Below are 18259 nucleotides of genomic sequence, written 5' to 3' on the forward strand. Positions count from 1 at the left end.
TAGATAGTACAAAGATAAAGTATGCAATGGAACAGTAAGCGACGCGACACCGAAAAAAGCAAAAGGCACCAAAAGCCTAAGGTGCGCGTCAGCTAAAGGGGCCATTTTTTGCAAAAATCAAATCGACTTTAAACCCCGCGTCAGGTGATACAATTCACCCTAGACCCAAATTATTTGCCTATATTCAGACGCCGTACGGGCCTCTACAAGCTCTACAGAACATACCCTGTGGCCTCTGTGGTGTCACGCCGTGCACACCGTAGAAATTATAGTATGCTCAGCCTACCATAGCACCAGCTTTCTCCCTTCTTTTTCTCGAATAATTCTCACTACATTGCGTCCTCCATTTCGAAAATGAGCAACCAGGAACCCCAACCAGAGCATCTTTTTCTGGTAGCATACAGTATTATATATATGTATCTGATTTAAATTATGAGGATTAACGCTCAACGCAGTATTGAGAAAATAAGTAACAGAATAGGTGCTTATTACACATAATAAAAAATCATATTCGCATAACAGGTCTAATAACATACAATGTATAAGTAAGCATAATAAGGATTATAAAAGAGCTCTTGATTTACAACGGCGTATATACATTGCTGGCTCTATAGTGTTTCTTCTGAAAGTACTGCATCTGGCAGAGAAATATCTTCGTCAGGCATAGTATAATCTACTGGCGGCATATACTCGTACATCAGCTCGTCATGTTCCTTCTCAATATCCTCATATGTCTCAGCATGGACAAAGTAAACGTCTTCGTCATATTCATCGTCCGCATCGTCACCGTATTGTTCGTCGTTGTCGATCTGTGAAATTTCACCAACAGTACGCGGTTTGCTGCTTCTGATATTACATTGGAGACGTTCAGCTTGTTCCAAAAGATCACCAAGAATAGCTTGCCACCCATCGTCATGCGTCGCCTCTATGGCATCTTGAATGGCGCTATAACGTGCTGCAGCGTATACTTCCAGATTCTTTTCTTCGTCCTAAGTGGAAAGTTGAGATCACAGTATGGAGTTTCAATGAAGTACCATAGCACTAACCTCGATCATTATCAGCTCTTCCTCGGCGCGCTTAATGTTCATAATCTCTCTGAGAACGTCGACGTCGTTGCTTTCTGCTATATGGTGCTGTTCCCAAAATCGTGTCTCCAGATGACAGACATCCTCCCACTGGACTTCAGGCTCCAACAACAGATGGCAAGCAGCATTGTATAGCTTCAATTGCTTTTCAGCTGCAGTGCTTTGTTTCTTGATTGCGCTTCTAACTTTCGTGCTTACTCTTTCGCCTGTTTCATAATTAATTAATTATATCCATCAGCAGCGCTTTCTCATTTTTACACTTCAAAAAACAGATATACAATACCTATTTTGCCCTCTCGATTACGCAGCTGATCATACATCATCTTACGCGAGATTATATGTGATTTTAGTTTATACAGGCTATCTTCCTTTTCTCGCTTTGCTTTTGCTTCTTTTGCGCTTGCGTATTCTGTGCTATTTATCTGCCATCTTCGTTCAGGCTTTAGCACCCTTTCAATTCTAGTAACATTGTCTTCAGCGATCTCGAGCTTTCTTGAGAGCTTTCGAAGCAATCTAAATTTCTCGTCTATTGATGATAACAATAGCTTAATACGCATAAACGAAAGGGAGTAGAAATCGTTATACATACCTGCTTCCGCCATAGTCATATTGGCACATTTATCTGGATCTTGAAGCTCCCTCGATAAAGTAACGCGCTCCGCTCTAATGATGTTTTCCGAATGGATTAGTTGTCTAAGTATTTTACAGTACTCTACAAAAACACTTTGTAAACTCACTCAACCGCGTAAAAATGTTCTAGTTCTTCATAATACTGTATTTTTACTGATAGAGGTTTGACACCAGTGAATATAGTACGATCTTTCGATTTTTTATGGACGGTATCTTTGTACGTCTTCCATTCTTCTTCGAATCTGAGCTCATCTATCTTCCCGTCCTCGTTCCACCACCAGCATGGCGTACCGCCGGAAGCTACAAGGGTAGCTCTGTGTCGCAAGTATGCAGACGCTTGTTCGATGATTGCCTTTGCCCTTTTCGTCCGTTTTTTAAGCGCGTAACCTATCGGTACTATTATGAGTATCACGCAATCATTTATAACTTCATTTAAAATCATGCATACACATATTGATTATAGTCTTCGCTTTCGAATGACCAATCGCATGCTGTAAAACGAACAGACGTCTCTTGGCGCTCATTTGTCTAGTCATTGAGACAAATCCTCCAAGGTAGGACCAAAGACGCTCAAGTCCTTCTCCATCTGTCAGTCCAAAGCCGCTTATGAATCGTGGATGATAATCGACCTGGCAAGACATTGAATGGGCGTATGCATGAAAAACGGAGACGGCCATCTGTGATCCAGCTTGAGCAAAATTGGGAAATGCTTTCTAATGGTGCATAAGTAATCAAAGATCAATTTGTTTACCGGATGCGATGATATTCTTAGACACGGCAAAATACCTTAAATGATGGTTCAAAGCGACAACCAAGATCATACAAAATATTGACATCTTTGTATCCCTTAGTGGCAACAGCAAGCACAGATAGAGCATATTTGTACCTATACAAAGCTCAACATGTAAGTGCATATTATACGCTAGGGATTATAGACTGCATGCATGTAAAAAGTATTAAAATTACTTTTCACCAGAAGCAAAGATATTCGTAAACTGAAGTGGAACATTGTGTCTGCCGCATACACAGCCTACTATTCCACTTTCATAGAACTTCTCGACAGCAGCAGAAACGGACGTAACAGCTTTGAGCTCACTCTCGCAACGCTTATTGACGGCATTGGTGACTTCATGCTTTTCGTAAACGTCATGCAAGTTATCAGCCGAGAAAAACGTCGCTACTTCAGCTTTTTTTGTGTCATTTGCATGTGCTTTGCGTCGTCGCAATTGCATGTTGCCATCGACTGCGACGAACAGTTTTCCTTCCTGTGTCAATTGTACATTGAGTCATTAGCTCATCAAAATATCATGACAGCACTAAATTATAAAACGAGAAGGAGACCTTGGGACAAGCCGGACACGCATCTCGCTCCATTGGAGTAATATTGCTGAACTCGTTAACCATTTCATCCGTCACTTTTTCTTTCAGCTCCATGTATGCTGTATGTGCATTTCCTAAAGTCTTTCGAATTCTATCAGGATTCTTTATTCCATAAAATTCAAATGTATATATAATACATTAGAATAACTGTTATGATAAGTGATTTCGCTCCATTGTGTTATCATCTGATTATTCTATTAGCAGTAACAGTACCTCAAACTTGTGCACATAAGAGCAAGCATTTCCAAAGGCTTGTGCTGCTAAATGACCTTCAGCCAAAAGCGCAGAATAGAAATCAAGCAATGGGAGATGAAATGCTGTCCTCGGCGAGGCGGGAGATGACGGAAACAAGTGATGGTTAAGCAGGGTTGAGGCGTCTGATTTACATTCACAGAATGGTATTTTATAACTTTTAATGCCTGTTTCGTATGTTTTGGACGGCATTTATAGGAATGTTTTAGCAGTTGTTCATATCACAGTATGTTTGGTAATTATTAATGCAACGTAATGCGTTACCGGTAATGAAAACGCAAAGGATCTCCCGTTCCTTTGTTTTATTGCATGTAGTGCAGCGCGCGTCGAAAAAACGGAGTCGTATCGGCCAGACTATAGTCGCTACTTCCCCTGCACTTTACATAGTCTTTCGGTAGCACCTTAAAGACCTCGGACCAGTTTTCATCAAGAGCTTCCAATCTCCTTTTATGTTTTTCGATGTCATGGTCATTCAGACGAAACACTGTCAAGCCTTCATTAAAAGCGCTACCAGGACCGTCACCATAGTCGAGATCATCGGTTTCTCCGTGATCTTCGCGTTACAAAGTATATGTTATATTAAGCAAAGGTTTAGTGTGCTTATATGCGAATCAGTTACCTAATTGATCATGCTGTGAATTTTGACGCGTATCTCTTATAGTGGGAGCAGAAGCTACAACTGCATCGTCACCAGCATACACTTTACGGCTTTTCGTTCTCGTTCTCCCATCGCTCAACATCGTGGATTCCACTAGGTCCATGGCGTCGTCTTCGTTGAACCGATCGTTAAAACTCATGATCTAGTGCTAATAAGATGGTGCGGTCTGTTGTTTGTTACGTTGTAGCTAAGAACCTTCAAAAGATAATTTTTCATTTCAGTTCTCTATATTTATATTGCAACACATATTAAGTTGATCACTTCTGTTTATTGCTCAGTAAACGTGCAAGTTGACAAAAAAGTACCACGCGCTTGAGGAAAGCTTCTTTTCCTGTAGATTTTTATGACGATCCCCTAATCTACAATTTATTTTTGTACACAGAAGTACGTTATGTAATAGGGTAAAAATGCTCGGACGCTAGGAACTGTTTCAAATTTCCTTGCTTTCTAAGAGTATTACTGTGGTCATTTCCAAATTGCATGAAGAAATCCTCCTAATAATTTCATCATTCTCGCTCCACCTCTACCCATCTACCACCACACCGTCTAACTCTTTTTGTTCTATGCGGTTTTTTTTCAGTTATGGACTCATATTATTTGTATATGTATAGTATCCTTGTCCATGTCAAGGAACGACTACATGTCCCCTAGCGCAGATCACTCTGTCTTCCACAGTAAAATCATGATCTGTAATTTAATAAATGAACTAACATACCTATTGGATGCTAATATGTCGCTTTTATCAATAGCAACTTTTTAAAATGTGCTAAACCATTTAATTTAAAGCTTTTCAAAACTAATTTGGCCATTGATAAGGGCATCATACAGCTCTGACCATCTCTTATACGGCATGTCACTCGGGCACAAAGCAGTATCCGCCTTTTCGCCAAAATCAAAACCCGTGAATTCGCACCCCAATGTTTCATTTCTGTAGCGAATTATCCCACCGTTTGACACCCTCTTGAAACTTTTCCACGGAAACTTTGTCAAATTTTTGTCGACTTCGTTGTCTACATACATTCATTTACAAGTATTAATACATTGATAACTGCAATGCAGGCACTGCTTGTAACATACTACAGAGTTCAATCATGAGGTCCTTAACCGTGCTTTTCTTTTTGGTAGGCTTTCTGGTCAAACGAGGTCCTGGCGAAAACGAATAATATACATTAGTAGCTCCTTTTAACAATGCTATGATGTGTTAGCGATAGTTACCGCCTGTTGTTCCTATAGTGACAGATTGTTGTTAAGAAAAGTCAATAAATAAATAATCCTTTTTCTCAATAAGATGTTACTATCACAGTGTAGTATTAACCTTGACAATGTCGATGGAAGTTTGGACGCCCTCCAATCTTATTCAATGCGTTCTGAGCTTTCTCTTAATAGTTGGTATTAGAACCTTGAATATGAGCATTTCTAAAAACATATTTACTACTTTACATACTAGATGAGACTATAGGTGTAGTAAGCATCCAATCGGTCTCAAACTGGGGAGACATGAGCGTGCCGACATTCCATCCCATGGCCACGCTAGCACGGTGGTTAACCGACATGATCTCGCGTCTGAAAGCTCTCCCAAGCTGCTGACGAACATCTAGATCCATAGGAGCCGGTTGCTCCATCATATGGTTCATGCACTTGACCTTCTCTTCAAGCTTTTTCTGGTGCTCCTCGTTCATGCGAGCACAGATCGCAGCCAGTTGAGCAGTTGTCGTTGTCAACTCTCCATCGTTATACTGTCTGATAATATCTTCCCATTCTATATACTAGATAAGTAAAAATTCTCATTTTACCTATATACAAAATAGTAAACCTTCTCGCTCTTCGTTAGTGCTATTTTGAGAAAGGAAGTGAGTTAACGCGTTCCAAGTGGACCACTTTTTGGTTCCCTTAGGGCGGTAATATTTGTTGTTGGAAGCATTTGACTGCTCTGGTTGGGGTTCCTGGTTGCTCATTTTCGAAATGGAGGACGCAATGTAGTGAGAATTACTCTGAGAAAAAGAAGGGAGAAAGCTGGTGCTATGGTAGGCTGAGCATACTATAATTTCTACGGTGTGCACGGCGTGACACCGCAGAGGCCACAGGGTATGTTCCGTAGAGCTTGTAGAGGCCCGTATGGCGTCCGAATATGGGCAAATAATTTGGGTCTGGGGTGATACAATTCTTTTTTGATCTAATGATAATGATGGAGAAAATATAATTTATTGAAGGTAAGTTTCAGTATAATCGGAGAAATCCAAGGTTGGTGGAAGCACTCGATGGCTTCTATATTTTTTTGTAGCCCATTCGGCTCTTCCAATATCTAGTCCTCTATTATACATTTCAATAAATTTCCAAGCCCGTTGTTCATAATGAATGATGTGTTGGATAGGAATTCTCTTATGTAATGTTTTGACACGCATTTGCAAAGATTTAAACGAGTAATCGCATTCTTCTCGAGCAATTCTCTTCATCTCTGCCCACACTCTTTCTATCCAATTGCACTCGCATTGGTACTTTGGATAAAGCTCAAAAATCATATAGTTGCTTTCGCATATTTCAGCAAGAAGCGATTTTTGAGCTTTGAAGTCTGGTTGCTCTGCCATTAAGTGCACTGCACAGCAATTGCCTTGGTTTTCTCCTTGACACATCTTTTTCAATCCTTGCTCTGGCCAAAGACACCTCTCCTTCAATACTGCCTCAAGACCACGAGCACGACCGTCACCGTCCACCATACGCTGAATTCGCCACTGTCCATTTGCATCATAATAGCCAGTATCATGCGAGATGATCTGCTTTCCACCAGGTCCAAGGTTCATTTTAAATGCATTCAGTGCATTATTTGGCATTGCGGAATGATTGGAACTCTGGTCGAAACAGAACACTCCCGTGCAATTGGGATGCAATTCATTGAACTCTTCAATTGCTGATTTCAATTGTTCTGCCATGTTCTCCTTCTTCCAATATCCATCATTGGCAGCACCAGGAAGAATCGTATGACAGGAAAAAAGACCATGACACGAGCAACCAAATGCACTTAGCATAATAGCACGCCCTTCTCCTTTTTTACGAATGATGGTTTCGTCACAAGCAAGGTACAATCTTCTTTTGCTATCATTGGAGTAGAAATACGTTTCATCAGGCGTTACAAGTACTTTTTACCGATCCTAACATAACATATAAAATATTAGAACTTTTAAAACCATTTTTTCAAACATTTTTTATAGATATAATTACCCAGACTTCCAATGACAATTCCTTCGGTTCATCATTATTGTCATAATGATTTATGGACTTTCTGTATTCGAGCATTCTTTCTGCCCATTTCTTCCGGTATTCCACCACGTCTTGTCGTTCATGTCCGTCAATATAAACCGAATCCGTCTTACTGCGACCAGTAAATCCCCATAGCTTCAAATAACGACGAACTGTTGATTCTGAAATTTCTTCCAAACGTTGATCCAGGGTGTTTTGATCAGTCACCAGGTCGTTTTCAATGAAAAACTTGAGTTTATGGATTGTTCTTTGTTCTGGTCGAACTGAACAGAAATATGCGACACAATCATCTTTCAAATGTTCATCTCGAAGGATAGAAGCAGTTTTGACGTGTGCACCTCGTTTTGATGTTGTTAAGCTGTTTATGGCCAAGTATTCGTTGGCCCATTCGTGGATACGTCGTGCAAAGCGTTTTCCTTTTTTCCAAGTGTCTTTGCTTAGTTGCTCTGATGCCTCCATTCTACCAATTCCTTTTGAGATTTTCAGAAAAAAATGATGGAGAGTGATAAGACGTGTTCTTTCGAAATGGTTGACCTCGGGTGTTTTTTGAAATGGATCAGCATATTTTTTAAGAGCAGAAGCAGCATTTTTGAATTTGTTGATTTGCTCTTCTTTCTTTGTGAGTTTTGCTGCTTTTTGTTCGATGCGTTGCTTCCAGACTCGCGCGGATCCCTTTGCTTTCTCTTGTTGTTTCTTTTTGCTGCTTTCAATTGTCCGTGGGTCACTTTTATTGTAAATCTTTGGCCTTCCTTGTTTGTCAGCACCAGGTTTCCAAACAACAAAGTTAGCTTTCAACAAGCTGGTTTGAACGTCGTTTAATTCTTCTTCGTTCAGGCCAGTGGGATCTTCATCCACAGCTTCTTCTTCCTCATCCGTGATCTCGTCGTCACTAAGAGGGGATTCTTCCTCTTATTGAATGTCTTGAACTTCGATCTCTTGTTGTTCGCGTTCTGCTCTTTCGCATTCTGCTTTTTCGCGTTCAAGTCTCAATCTTTTTCCTTGTTCGTAGTTGGCTTTACCAACTTTAGCTCTTCTTTTGGTTCCTGCCATTTAAATGCGTATTTAATTATGAAGTTGGTGAAAGATGACGTGAAAAAGATTTGCGATTCAAAATAGATAATGGGGAAATGGTGTACAAAAATTGTTCGTTTCCTAGCTAAAAGTACTAAAAATAGTAGACTTCGAAACGTCATAGCTCAGCAACAAGTGAGCGCATTGAAAAAAAACTTAGTACGTTGTGTTCCTCTCCTCTAAAGCTATCGATTCTGCTATCTTTTGTGGCAATTAAGCATGCAGAGATAACTCTATGAAGGCTGGAAATCGGGTCTTAAATTGGCCCCTTTAGCTGACGCCCACCTTAATATCAGGAAGAGCCATGTCCTCAACCATCTTTTACCGCACAGACCAAGCTTTTTCCCCACATTGGGGTTTTCTCAGCTTGTGTAACTATGTACTCCAGACACACCTTATTTTCTGTCACACAGATTCCAAAGAACCACCAGGGAGCTATCTCTAAAATGCCTACAGGCGCGGATTGAGCCTCCCACATACTTTTTCATCTGAGGATATCAATAATGAAAGGCAGGTTCGGTAGTGTAAAAATATTTATTTAGATTGTCGACTTGGTTGTGTTTTCTTTTTGTGCCAAGTTTTGGAGATGGCATGCAAGGTGGAATTTGTGGGGGTTCTGGGCCGTCGATCGATAGAAAAATGATTTCTTCACCAGCATTTATAATTTGTAGCGTATTTTTCATGATAACTTTGGTTTGCCAAACCAGAGCAAGGAGCGGAATGAATTTCTTTGCGAATTTTTCGACAGATCCGGGAAACTCGTAAGGACCAATACTTTTTAACCTTGTCACTGAACCAGCAGGACAGTCTTCGATGTACAACGTGATGTTGATGTCTATTCAAAAGCAATTTAGTTCAATACATCAACTTTATAATGCGACAACTCAAAGAAAACACAGTATGACTACTAAATAATATATTTACTAGAAATGACCAAACCTGCAACCTTGATATCGTTCATTTTTCCTGGTGCCTCCTTCGTCAAACGACACAAAATATCCTTCAAAGTCCTTGGAAGTTTCAATCTACCCTCGTCTACGCCTTTGGTGTTCAATGGATCGTCTGAACAACCAGCTTCCATGCAACTGTATTCTAAGTTTCCTTGCTTGATGATAAGGTCAACTTTTGTGCCAACCACTTTCCTGTTGAGTTGACCTTCTTCATTGGTAGATCGGTTTGAATTTTTTCTTATTGAGGAACTAATGCTGGACTTTTCTCCACTATATATAACCATAAACACATTAATGTCTATGTTGCCATACATTTGAATTTGTGCCATCGTAATGATTTGTGTTGAAATTTTACCTTTGGACACGGAATCTCGATTCATAAAAGCAGGACTGCACAAACCCCCATTTTTTACGTATGAGATCACTTTCAGTATCATAGGTCGCAGGTAATTGCTGGTACAAAAAAAGATCTGTTGCATGGATAATCGACTTCTGAGCCCAATACAAGTCAGGTTGGGTTCTTGGATCGAAGTCGTGTCGTTTGCGATGCTCCAAAAGCTGATCCAATGTTTTCTATATGATCAAACAGCCGTAGAATTACTCACCGACACATACTTACGAAAAAATTACTACTACACATGCTCAATATGACCTTTACCTTTCCTTGATACGACAAAAAGTATTCCTTGAGGGAAGCAGGTAGCGATGGAAGTTCGATAGGGTTCAGCGTGTTGATTTGATGGAGTTCTTGGGGCGAAAAGTAATCTTTCCAAGCATCGTCTTTAGTGTTTAAGATTATTGAATGAGCGGGGCTGAATACAAAATGAGAATATTGGTTAGTATGACTACTTCTAGACTCCTTCTTTCCCTAAAAAAATACTGCGGTGAACTTACTGGTGATGGGAGTATTTTAAAGCTAGTATCTTCATCTTATCTTCTACTGCTACCCTCTGTACTTATCCAGATTCAGACGTCGTACTGCTGGTTATCCGCTACTTTTGATTCGTTTTAAGATTTTCTATGTGGAGGATGTTTACTAGTTGAAGTTTTTCATCTAAACTAAGGTCAACAAAATATTTAAGGTTCACAAAAATTCCTCATGTTTACAAAATTATTATATTTTTAAAATTGAATATAAAAAAAATTGAATTTTAATTAAATATAAAAATATATTACAATGGATAACCAACAAATAGATGAAAAGATTAATAATGAAGTTAACAAAATTATTATTAATAAGTGGGAATTTTTGGAATATAACTGGCCAATTGTTAATTATAATTACAAGCATCGTACAGAATTAAAACATATTAAAGGTATTGATGATATTAAAAAGATTTTAGTAGATAAACTTGGTCATATAGCTGTCTTTTTCTTTTTAGTTATTTTATATACTAGCTGTGAATATCCTGGCCCTTATTTTGAAGTTGAAAAAGGTTTATTTTTATTATATCATTTAGTTTCTGGTGTTTCTAGTATTGAAATTAATAAGTTTATCCCGCAAACATCATTTCACAAATACTATAAAAAGTTTTGGATGGATGAAGATAACTATAAAAGGTTAAATAAAATTGTTAATGATTCTATGGAGAATATGTTTTCTTCTTTAACTTTAAGAATTTTATCTTCTTATAAATATAATCCACCACTTTTTAAACACATAACTTTTATAATAGATGGTCATGATTTAAGAATTAACTATGTTAATATTGATATAAAACATGAAAGATTATAGTCATATAAATTTAAAAAAAATGGAGTTCGTACACAAATTGTTAGCGATATAAACGATATGATTTTATATGCTTCCAAAAGCGATTATTGTTCTGATAGTTCTGACGGAAGTATGTTTTTGAACATGAAATTATATAAAAAAATATCTAAACAAGATATATTGGCAACAGATGGTGGTTATACTTTATTTGTTAATCAGCTTATAGAACTTGGTACGGAAAAAGGATATGATTTATCTTTAAATAATTTTGTTTATCCTATACGCAAAGAAAAGAATGTAGATTTAACAGCAGAAGAAAGGCATTATAATGATGTTTTTGGTAGCTTCCGTTCAAAAATAGAAGACCAATTTGCTGCAATAGGTAATAAATTTTATAGATTTAATAATAATAAATCTATTGTTAAGATGGACAACATAAAGTTTTATAATCTTCAATTTTGTGTTGCTTGTTTATTAAAAAATATAAAAATATTTAGTGAAAAGTTTAATATTAATACACAAGCACATCATAAATTGTGGGAATCAGATAATTTTGAATTTCCACACGAAGCTAAATTAATAGATATAGTTATTAGTAATTCATCTGAGGCAAAAAATAAATTAGATGAAATGGTTAAATTACAGGAACAGTTTTTAAATAATTTAAGTATAGATAATACTGATATGATTATTGATAATGAATACAGCGATGAAAATTATAATGATAAAGATGTTTCCAGCGAAGAAGATGTACCTAAATTCAATGAGAAGAAAAGAAAAAGAAAAGGTAAAGGCAAAGGAACATTAATGGATATAAATAAAGTTAGAAATAATTCAACTTCTAATATTTCTTATGAAATAGAATCCATAATAAATCATAAATTTGAAAATGATTCCTATATATTCCTAGTTAAATGGAAAGGTTATAATGAATCCCAAAATAGCTGGATATCAATGAAAGATTTTAATGAAACCAATATGTTAAATAACTATATGAAAGTTAATAAATTAACTTAGATAACTCGATACTCTACCCTTCCTAATAAAATTTTATGTAAGATATATTATTTGAGTATGTATAGTAGATAACGTCGGTTCCTATTATTGTAATAATCCTTTAAGTACATTTGCTAGGTTAAAACTTCCACTGTTGCATATATATATTTTTCTAGATTTTCTTTTTTTATTCTTTTGTTATTAGTTTTATGTATAAAATCACCATCATTAACAATTATGCATGGTAAATTAGGATTTTCTATTTTTTTTGTAGATTTTTATTTTTTTTCTTTGGAACATGAAGTTTACTATGTATAGTACAAAGGTAATCAGGTTTAGGTTTATCTCCATTAAGATTAGTATTAATTTTTCTGTGACACATATGGCCATTTTTCTTACCTCTTTTATGTATGTAAGTGCATATATTTTCGCTTGTATTAACATACCAAAAATAATTATCTTTAACTTTATTAATTTCTTCATTAATTTTTTTATTCATAATCATCTTCTTACTTTCAATATCTTTAACTAACATTTCATCTTCAAAATAATTATGCATAACCTGCTCCATTAAATCTTTAATAGAACAAATCATACTATTCTTATTAATAAGAAGTTCAGTATTTAATATAACCATTTGAATTTTTTATGCCAAATAATATGGGAGGTATTTATTTTTATATTAAAAAAAATTCAGTTTTTTTTTTAAATAAAATTTAACAGTATGCACAATTTCAAACTCCGAGAATAAAAAAAATTGTCAGTTAAGAAAAAATTTAAAGAAAATTTATTAACATCGTGTTAATGTTCATTCCTCATTCAATCACAAATTGCCACTAACTGCTACTACTAACTACTGCTGCGTTCAGATCTACGAATGAATGTATACATTCTTGACTGCCCTGCTGGGTATGTCTGTCGTTTGAATACTACCCCTTCTTTCAGCATCTCAACTCTGCTATCCCAAATGCGATCCAGCCTTTTACCAATACTTGGACTGGCGCTTAAATGCAAGGTAATGAAAATCAGCTATTCACTGGTGTATTAGTTATAATATTTACTGACTCGGTTTTTGTCTTGTTACAGGCAATCGTGCGTGAAAGTCTCTACCAAGTCTCAAAATGTCAAGCCGAATCTGCAAAATGTCAGATCAACATCAAATCGAAGTTATCCATCACTGGCACCATCATCTTACCTCCTGCCGCAACCACAACCGAAAAAAAACGTAAAACCATGACCACCTCATCATAATTTCTCAAGTCACCTTCTACCGCAATCACGACCGCCTCATATATCCTTAGTCATTTCAAATTTTCCTTGTATGTAATTGTTAGTACGTAAGTAAATGTCAATATGTTTATACAGAAGTTTCTCCAAGATGTCGTGGCGTTTTGGAAATTATTATTTCCAGACTATTCTTTGAGGTAGGTGGTAATAACAGCGAAGCTGAAGCGCTAATTGTTACGGCAAATCTGTGTACACGCAACTGGCATTTTTTGGCGTAGGTAATATTAACACATGCCAATATATTGTTTCTAAGAAAAATCTACACGAAATACTATTCACTATTTTAACTGTGTTTTGTTTATGGCTTGCTTTATTATGTGAGCTTTGGACACAAGGATGTTATACATCAGTATATGGATTAGTTGTATATGCTAGAGGAGAGAGTATAGATATACTCGTTCCTAGTTCATAAATGTATAAAGAGACCATATTCTGTCATATTCAAATTATGAAATGCCGATCTGTTTCTGTTGCTTGTTGCGTGGTTGCCCCAGTGTCTACAAAGATTGTGGTGTGGGAAGGTACATATCCATACGCGACCATGATTTCGTGATTATCATATAATTCCGATACTTATATCGCAATACCGGTTGCTGCTAGTAATACGTTGGGGACTGACGTCAGTATCAGCAGCGATCCATTCGTACCTCACAAAATCGTAGAGGCAGTGTTGGTATATCCACTCTATTATTGCTTCTGCTTAAGCTCTGGTACCATGTCTGCTGGTGAGGGAAAAAAGAAAAAGCCGAAAAGAAGTCTGCTTGTATATTCTGAACTATCACTTAATTTTGGAGAGACTCTGCAGTATGATATAGGCATTTTCTTTGTATCAGCTTCCGGGGCATCTCTAATTGTTAAATGGAAATATACTGCAATACCAGAGGATGCGCTTCTTATGCAGGATATCAGGTGAAATACCTGTTTGCGACGACCGGCGTAATATGTATTTGTATGTGTAGAAGATAGAGGGATATGAGAATTTCTAGCTAACATGGTCATTGAATATGGTGATGGAACATGCACCTGTCGTATAGGCAAAGCAGGAGCAATTGACTCTGTTGTAAAATTTTGCTGAGGTATCAGTATTCTGTTGCTGTTGCTAGGGCGTGCCAGATACGCTTTCGGCAGCTTGAGCTATAGTTCTTGATGGTGCAAAAGATACCTGGTCGGTATCGTCGGGCAAATGTTCTTGCGATTGTAATGGGTGGGTAGTGAAAGCGGATTTAATGGTAGAGCAGTGATCTGGTTGTCACGTTGATTATGAACAACTAATTGCAATCGTGCTCAAGCAGCTTTGATTAAATCGTCCATATCATATATGACAGTATTGTGCGAGCAAGCACAATGGTAGGAGCGTAGCGGGTGGCGGTACTGGTAAAAAGGCAATTCATCTGAGGCTGTGCTGACTTACCATCATTTGTCATTGTTGCATGTATCAACTTGGATGAACGAATTGACGTGCTCAACATGAAATTGTGCTCTTGGTGTGAGCCGGTGTAACTTCAAATTGTGTACATGCGACGAAGACGATCGATCACTTTGTTGTTGTTATAGCTAATGGCGACGTCGACATCCTATGATGATGGTTCTATGGTGTTCGCGATGATATGTATATGTTGATGTATCGGGATAACGGCTCCGATGCAATGGTAACACATCTGTATATCGTTGTTACATCATGTATCATACTGAATGTTGCCAGCTTTTCAGTGCGGTTGAGCATTCAGACCTGTATGAAATGGAGTCATAAGTCATCATATACCGATTATCATTAAGAGATTGTTATGTCTCAACCTATATTCGATCATCATATTCCACGCTAATCGACTTGCAATGAATAACTTTTTGCTAATCACACCACTTTTTTCAGTGTATCCGTACTCCCACAGTGTCAGTAGGCAGCTAATCCGTCTTCGTAAATTCCATGCAGGTAATCGATAAGAATGTCGGGTAGATCAAAAAGATGGCCTCGAGCAGAGCATCATTGCGGGCCAGATGCTATCAGGATGTCATAAACAATATGTAAAAGATTTTTTGGAGAAGGGGCAGTTCGGCTGATGCGAGATAACAGCCATGGCTTCTTGGTTCTAGAGACTGCAACAAATTTGTTTTTAAGTTAGGCATCAAATTGAGCTACATGCTAATCATATATCTTTTTCGAAATGAATTACCCTACATAATCTTATCTGATAGAAATGAGTACTGCATTTGTCAATGTGCGTTAGAATCCTACTAGCAGGCAATGCTTCATTGGTATTGTGACGCTTTTCATTGCACACGGACTCTTATGACGCTTGAGGGTGTCGCTTTTTTAACTTGGCTCGAGAAAGTATTTATGACGGCGTTAAGCAGCCTATAGAAAACATTGCCGTTTCCAAAATGAAGAAGTATTACCCTATGCTTGAACTGATCGTTTTTTCCTGCTATTGATATGTGTTACGCTTCGGTTACCATTACACCATAGATTACCAACCCATAGTGACGATGGCAAGGTACATAAAGACTCTTTAAAGCGAACCATCGTATCTACTCATGCATCCGCATCATAGAATGATACTCGTGGATTATATGTCGCTCACGGTACAGTAAAAGACGATCATTAGATGCCTCTGAATTAGCAAATTCAATGTGTATTTTATGTAATATCATAATAGCCATCTTACACAGTAGGCGACCTGGCTTTTTACTAAATACAGTACAGTATGTCGGTCGCCGCTTCCTCTACTTGCGCGCGCATCTGTAAACACGTTAAAAGTACAATCTGTCTGTGCCAGCATAATATTTTTAATTATGTGAGAGTCCGAGAATGCAAGAGCCAGCTTTACAGATTTTTATATACATGTTGAATACATACGTCGCCAAAATATTCCAAGAGTGAAGTACGTGGCTCTACGGCTTCGCAATATTATACACAACTATGTTCGTTTTATGACTGCCCAGTAGCACACAGCACCAGGCAATTGAAATTTAGTACGAAAAGCAAACCAGTGTCATGATATTCACTCTACTGTAACTTTCTTGTAACCTTTGAGGACAGCATGAAGCGCACTACTGAGACAGTTTTATGTTACTGAGTATCAGTTGCTCGTGGAAACCCTTGCTTTTTTTGTGTATGGAGGATATTACCCTCAGATTTTCTTTGCTGATACCCGTTAAACAGAAGAGAGGTAACAGCGGCCTCGAAAGTGTAATAAGCAGAAGAAAAGAAAATCTACAAGAAATTATAAAACATATCGAAAGATTGCCTTGACTGCTATGGCAGCAGTCTTAGCAGGAAGAAAGGGTGTGTTGTCGAAAATAAAAGCCCAGTGGGCTCACCAGATGGCCAAAAGAGTATAAGCGATAATGAGGAGAAGTTGCGTGTGAGTGAAAGAGGAGTACGGGGGATCCCCAGGGGAGATGAAATGAAGAAAAGCAGAGGGGCGCGGGCCATGGTGGCAGATGCGATTCCAGACTCGTTGCCATATATCAAATTTGCGTGGACATAGAACAAGAAAGTGAGCCAGTGTTTCGTTAGGACAACCACGAAGCCGACATTCCGGAGAGGGAAGGAAGGTGGCGTTCATACGGAACAGTCGTTCTGCATTAGGTATGGCTGTATGATAGATGCGAAAGAGGACATTTCTAGCAGCATGGTCCATCGGGTGGCCCAAAAGATACGCCAGTGTTTGATGAAACTGGGGATGCGGGTGTTCCTGGAGTGAGTTTTCGTCGGTACGCCTTGGTTTGCCACGAGGTGAACGCTGGGTCATTTTTGATGGCGTTGGTTAGGGGTTGAAAGTTGATAAAGCCAGGTTGATCTAAACGCCCATCTTGTACATTAGTGCTGTGAATGCAAAGTCGTGCTAAGAAGGACGAATTATATAGCGGAAATTGATCACGTCGTGATTAAGTTGATTGAGAAGCGTCGGGTGTCTGACGTCGTCGTCAAGCGGGCGCTGGCGCAGGCGAATATACCCAAGGGACTGATCAAAGATGAAGAAATCCTTCACCTGATATTTGGAAAAACCTGGTCGTCTAGGTGGTGGGTTGTCGGATGATGGCTGAACGATGGCTGAATGATGACAGAGAGTGGTCATTCTAATGCTGTTGCGGGTGTTAAGTTGTCGAGTGTATCCCGGGACAAACCAGCCGCATCAATGGCACGAAGGACCAAGGCAACTGGCGATGCTGATTCATACGCTCGTTGTTTACGACTAGCTGGAGAGAACAAGACCAGCCGGTGGTCTGCGAAATACCTTTTGATGGCAAGTAGTCGATGAATCAGACATAGAATATGTTGTGGGAACATACCGCTTTCATCCAGCATCGGTTGAATCCACCTTAGCTGGAGTAGGGTCCAATAAGCCAATCCCACCATGGTGTCGTGGTGCACATAGTTTCTGATAGGACACGCGTGGGAACATTCAATGCATCAGGAAGCTGCTGATGGTGCTTCTCAGTTCCTGGTGGAAGCCTGACAGTGGTGCGCCAATGATACGCAGAACATGCCATAGTTTTGACAGAATCAAGGTGTTTAGCACGGTGGCACGGCCGCGGATAGACAAGTTGCGGCTCAAGTGAATGTTGCATTGGTTCTTGACCGCTTCCAGCAACCGGTTCATGAATGTATTCAGTTGGGTTGTTGAGAAGGTCAGTGGATAGCCCAAATATGTGACGGGGTCGGCCTGCGTACGATCGTGACAAGGCAGAATTCCATGTTGGTGTAGCAAAGCATTCGATCGAGGTTGTGGTGCCCCTCCTAGAGAGATTGCTTGGGTCTTTTCTTAATTGAACTTGGCATTTGAAGCGCGTTGATAGACATCTATGTGGTACAAAACCCGGCGCAAATCCTCGGGAGATTGCAGGAAAACAAGAATCTCATCCGCGTAGACGAGTGTTTTAATTGGCTCGGGGGTGGGCATGGTGGCTGGTGCAATGTCATTGTTCGGTGGTGTGAAGATATATCCTTGATATGATACGTCTCTTTGTAACGAGCGTA

At 38.6% G+C, this 18259-nt stretch overlaps 4 protein-coding genes across 4 annotated transcripts; 1 reads left to right on the forward strand and 3 right to left on the reverse strand.

Moving 5' to 3' along the window:
• Window positions 1-608: 608 nt before the first annotated feature.
• Window positions 609-4144, reverse strand: BDB00DRAFT_872085 (uncharacterized protein; the record flags this gene model as incomplete). The annotated part of the gene is made up of 13 exons (XM_053126912.1): window positions 609-989; window positions 1047-1291; window positions 1369-1611; window positions 1675-1748; window positions 1823-2111; window positions 2197-2428; window positions 2502-2601; window positions 2682-2980; window positions 3057-3197; window positions 3309-3472; window positions 3612-3642; window positions 3731-3900; window positions 3967-4144. 13 exons carry the CDS (start codon window positions 4142-4144, stop codon window positions 609-611), a joined length of 2547 nt encoding a protein of 848 aa, XP_052979888.1.
• A 641-nt stretch (window positions 4145-4785) lies between these two features.
• Window positions 4786-6932, reverse strand: BDB00DRAFT_872086 (uncharacterized protein; the record flags this gene model as incomplete). Its single annotated transcript, XM_053126913.1, has 7 exons — window positions 4786-5015; window positions 5083-5151; window positions 5221-5232; window positions 5321-5377; window positions 5450-5764; window positions 6057-6178; window positions 6502-6932. 7 exons carry the CDS (start codon window positions 6930-6932, stop codon window positions 4786-4788), a joined length of 1236 nt encoding a protein of 411 aa, XP_052979889.1.
• A 1896-nt stretch (window positions 6933-8828) lies between these two features.
• On the reverse strand, window positions 8829-10071 carry BDB00DRAFT_763278 (uncharacterized protein; the record flags this gene model as incomplete). Its single annotated transcript, XM_053119390.1, has 4 exons — window positions 8829-9166; window positions 9256-9551; window positions 9637-9854; window positions 9940-10071. Coding segments are annotated over 4 exons (984 nt in total), but the record flags the coding sequence as incomplete, so codon positions are not given.
• A 2887-nt stretch (window positions 10072-12958) lies between these two features.
• Window positions 12959-13242, forward strand: BDB00DRAFT_872088 (uncharacterized protein; the record flags this gene model as incomplete). The annotated part of the gene is made up of 2 exons (XM_053126914.1): window positions 12959-13006; window positions 13078-13242. 2 exons carry the CDS (start codon window positions 12959-12961, stop codon window positions 13240-13242), a joined length of 213 nt encoding a protein of 70 aa, XP_052979891.1.
• Between the last annotated feature and the right edge of the window lie 5017 nt (window positions 13243-18259).

This window comes from Zychaea mexicana (assembly GCF_025766255.1).
Source record: "Zychaea mexicana strain RSA 1403 chromosome Unknown BDB00scaffold_34, whole genome shotgun sequence".
Taxonomy (NCBI): domain Eukaryota; kingdom Fungi; phylum Mucoromycota; class Mucoromycetes; order Mucorales; family Lichtheimiaceae; genus Zychaea; species Zychaea mexicana.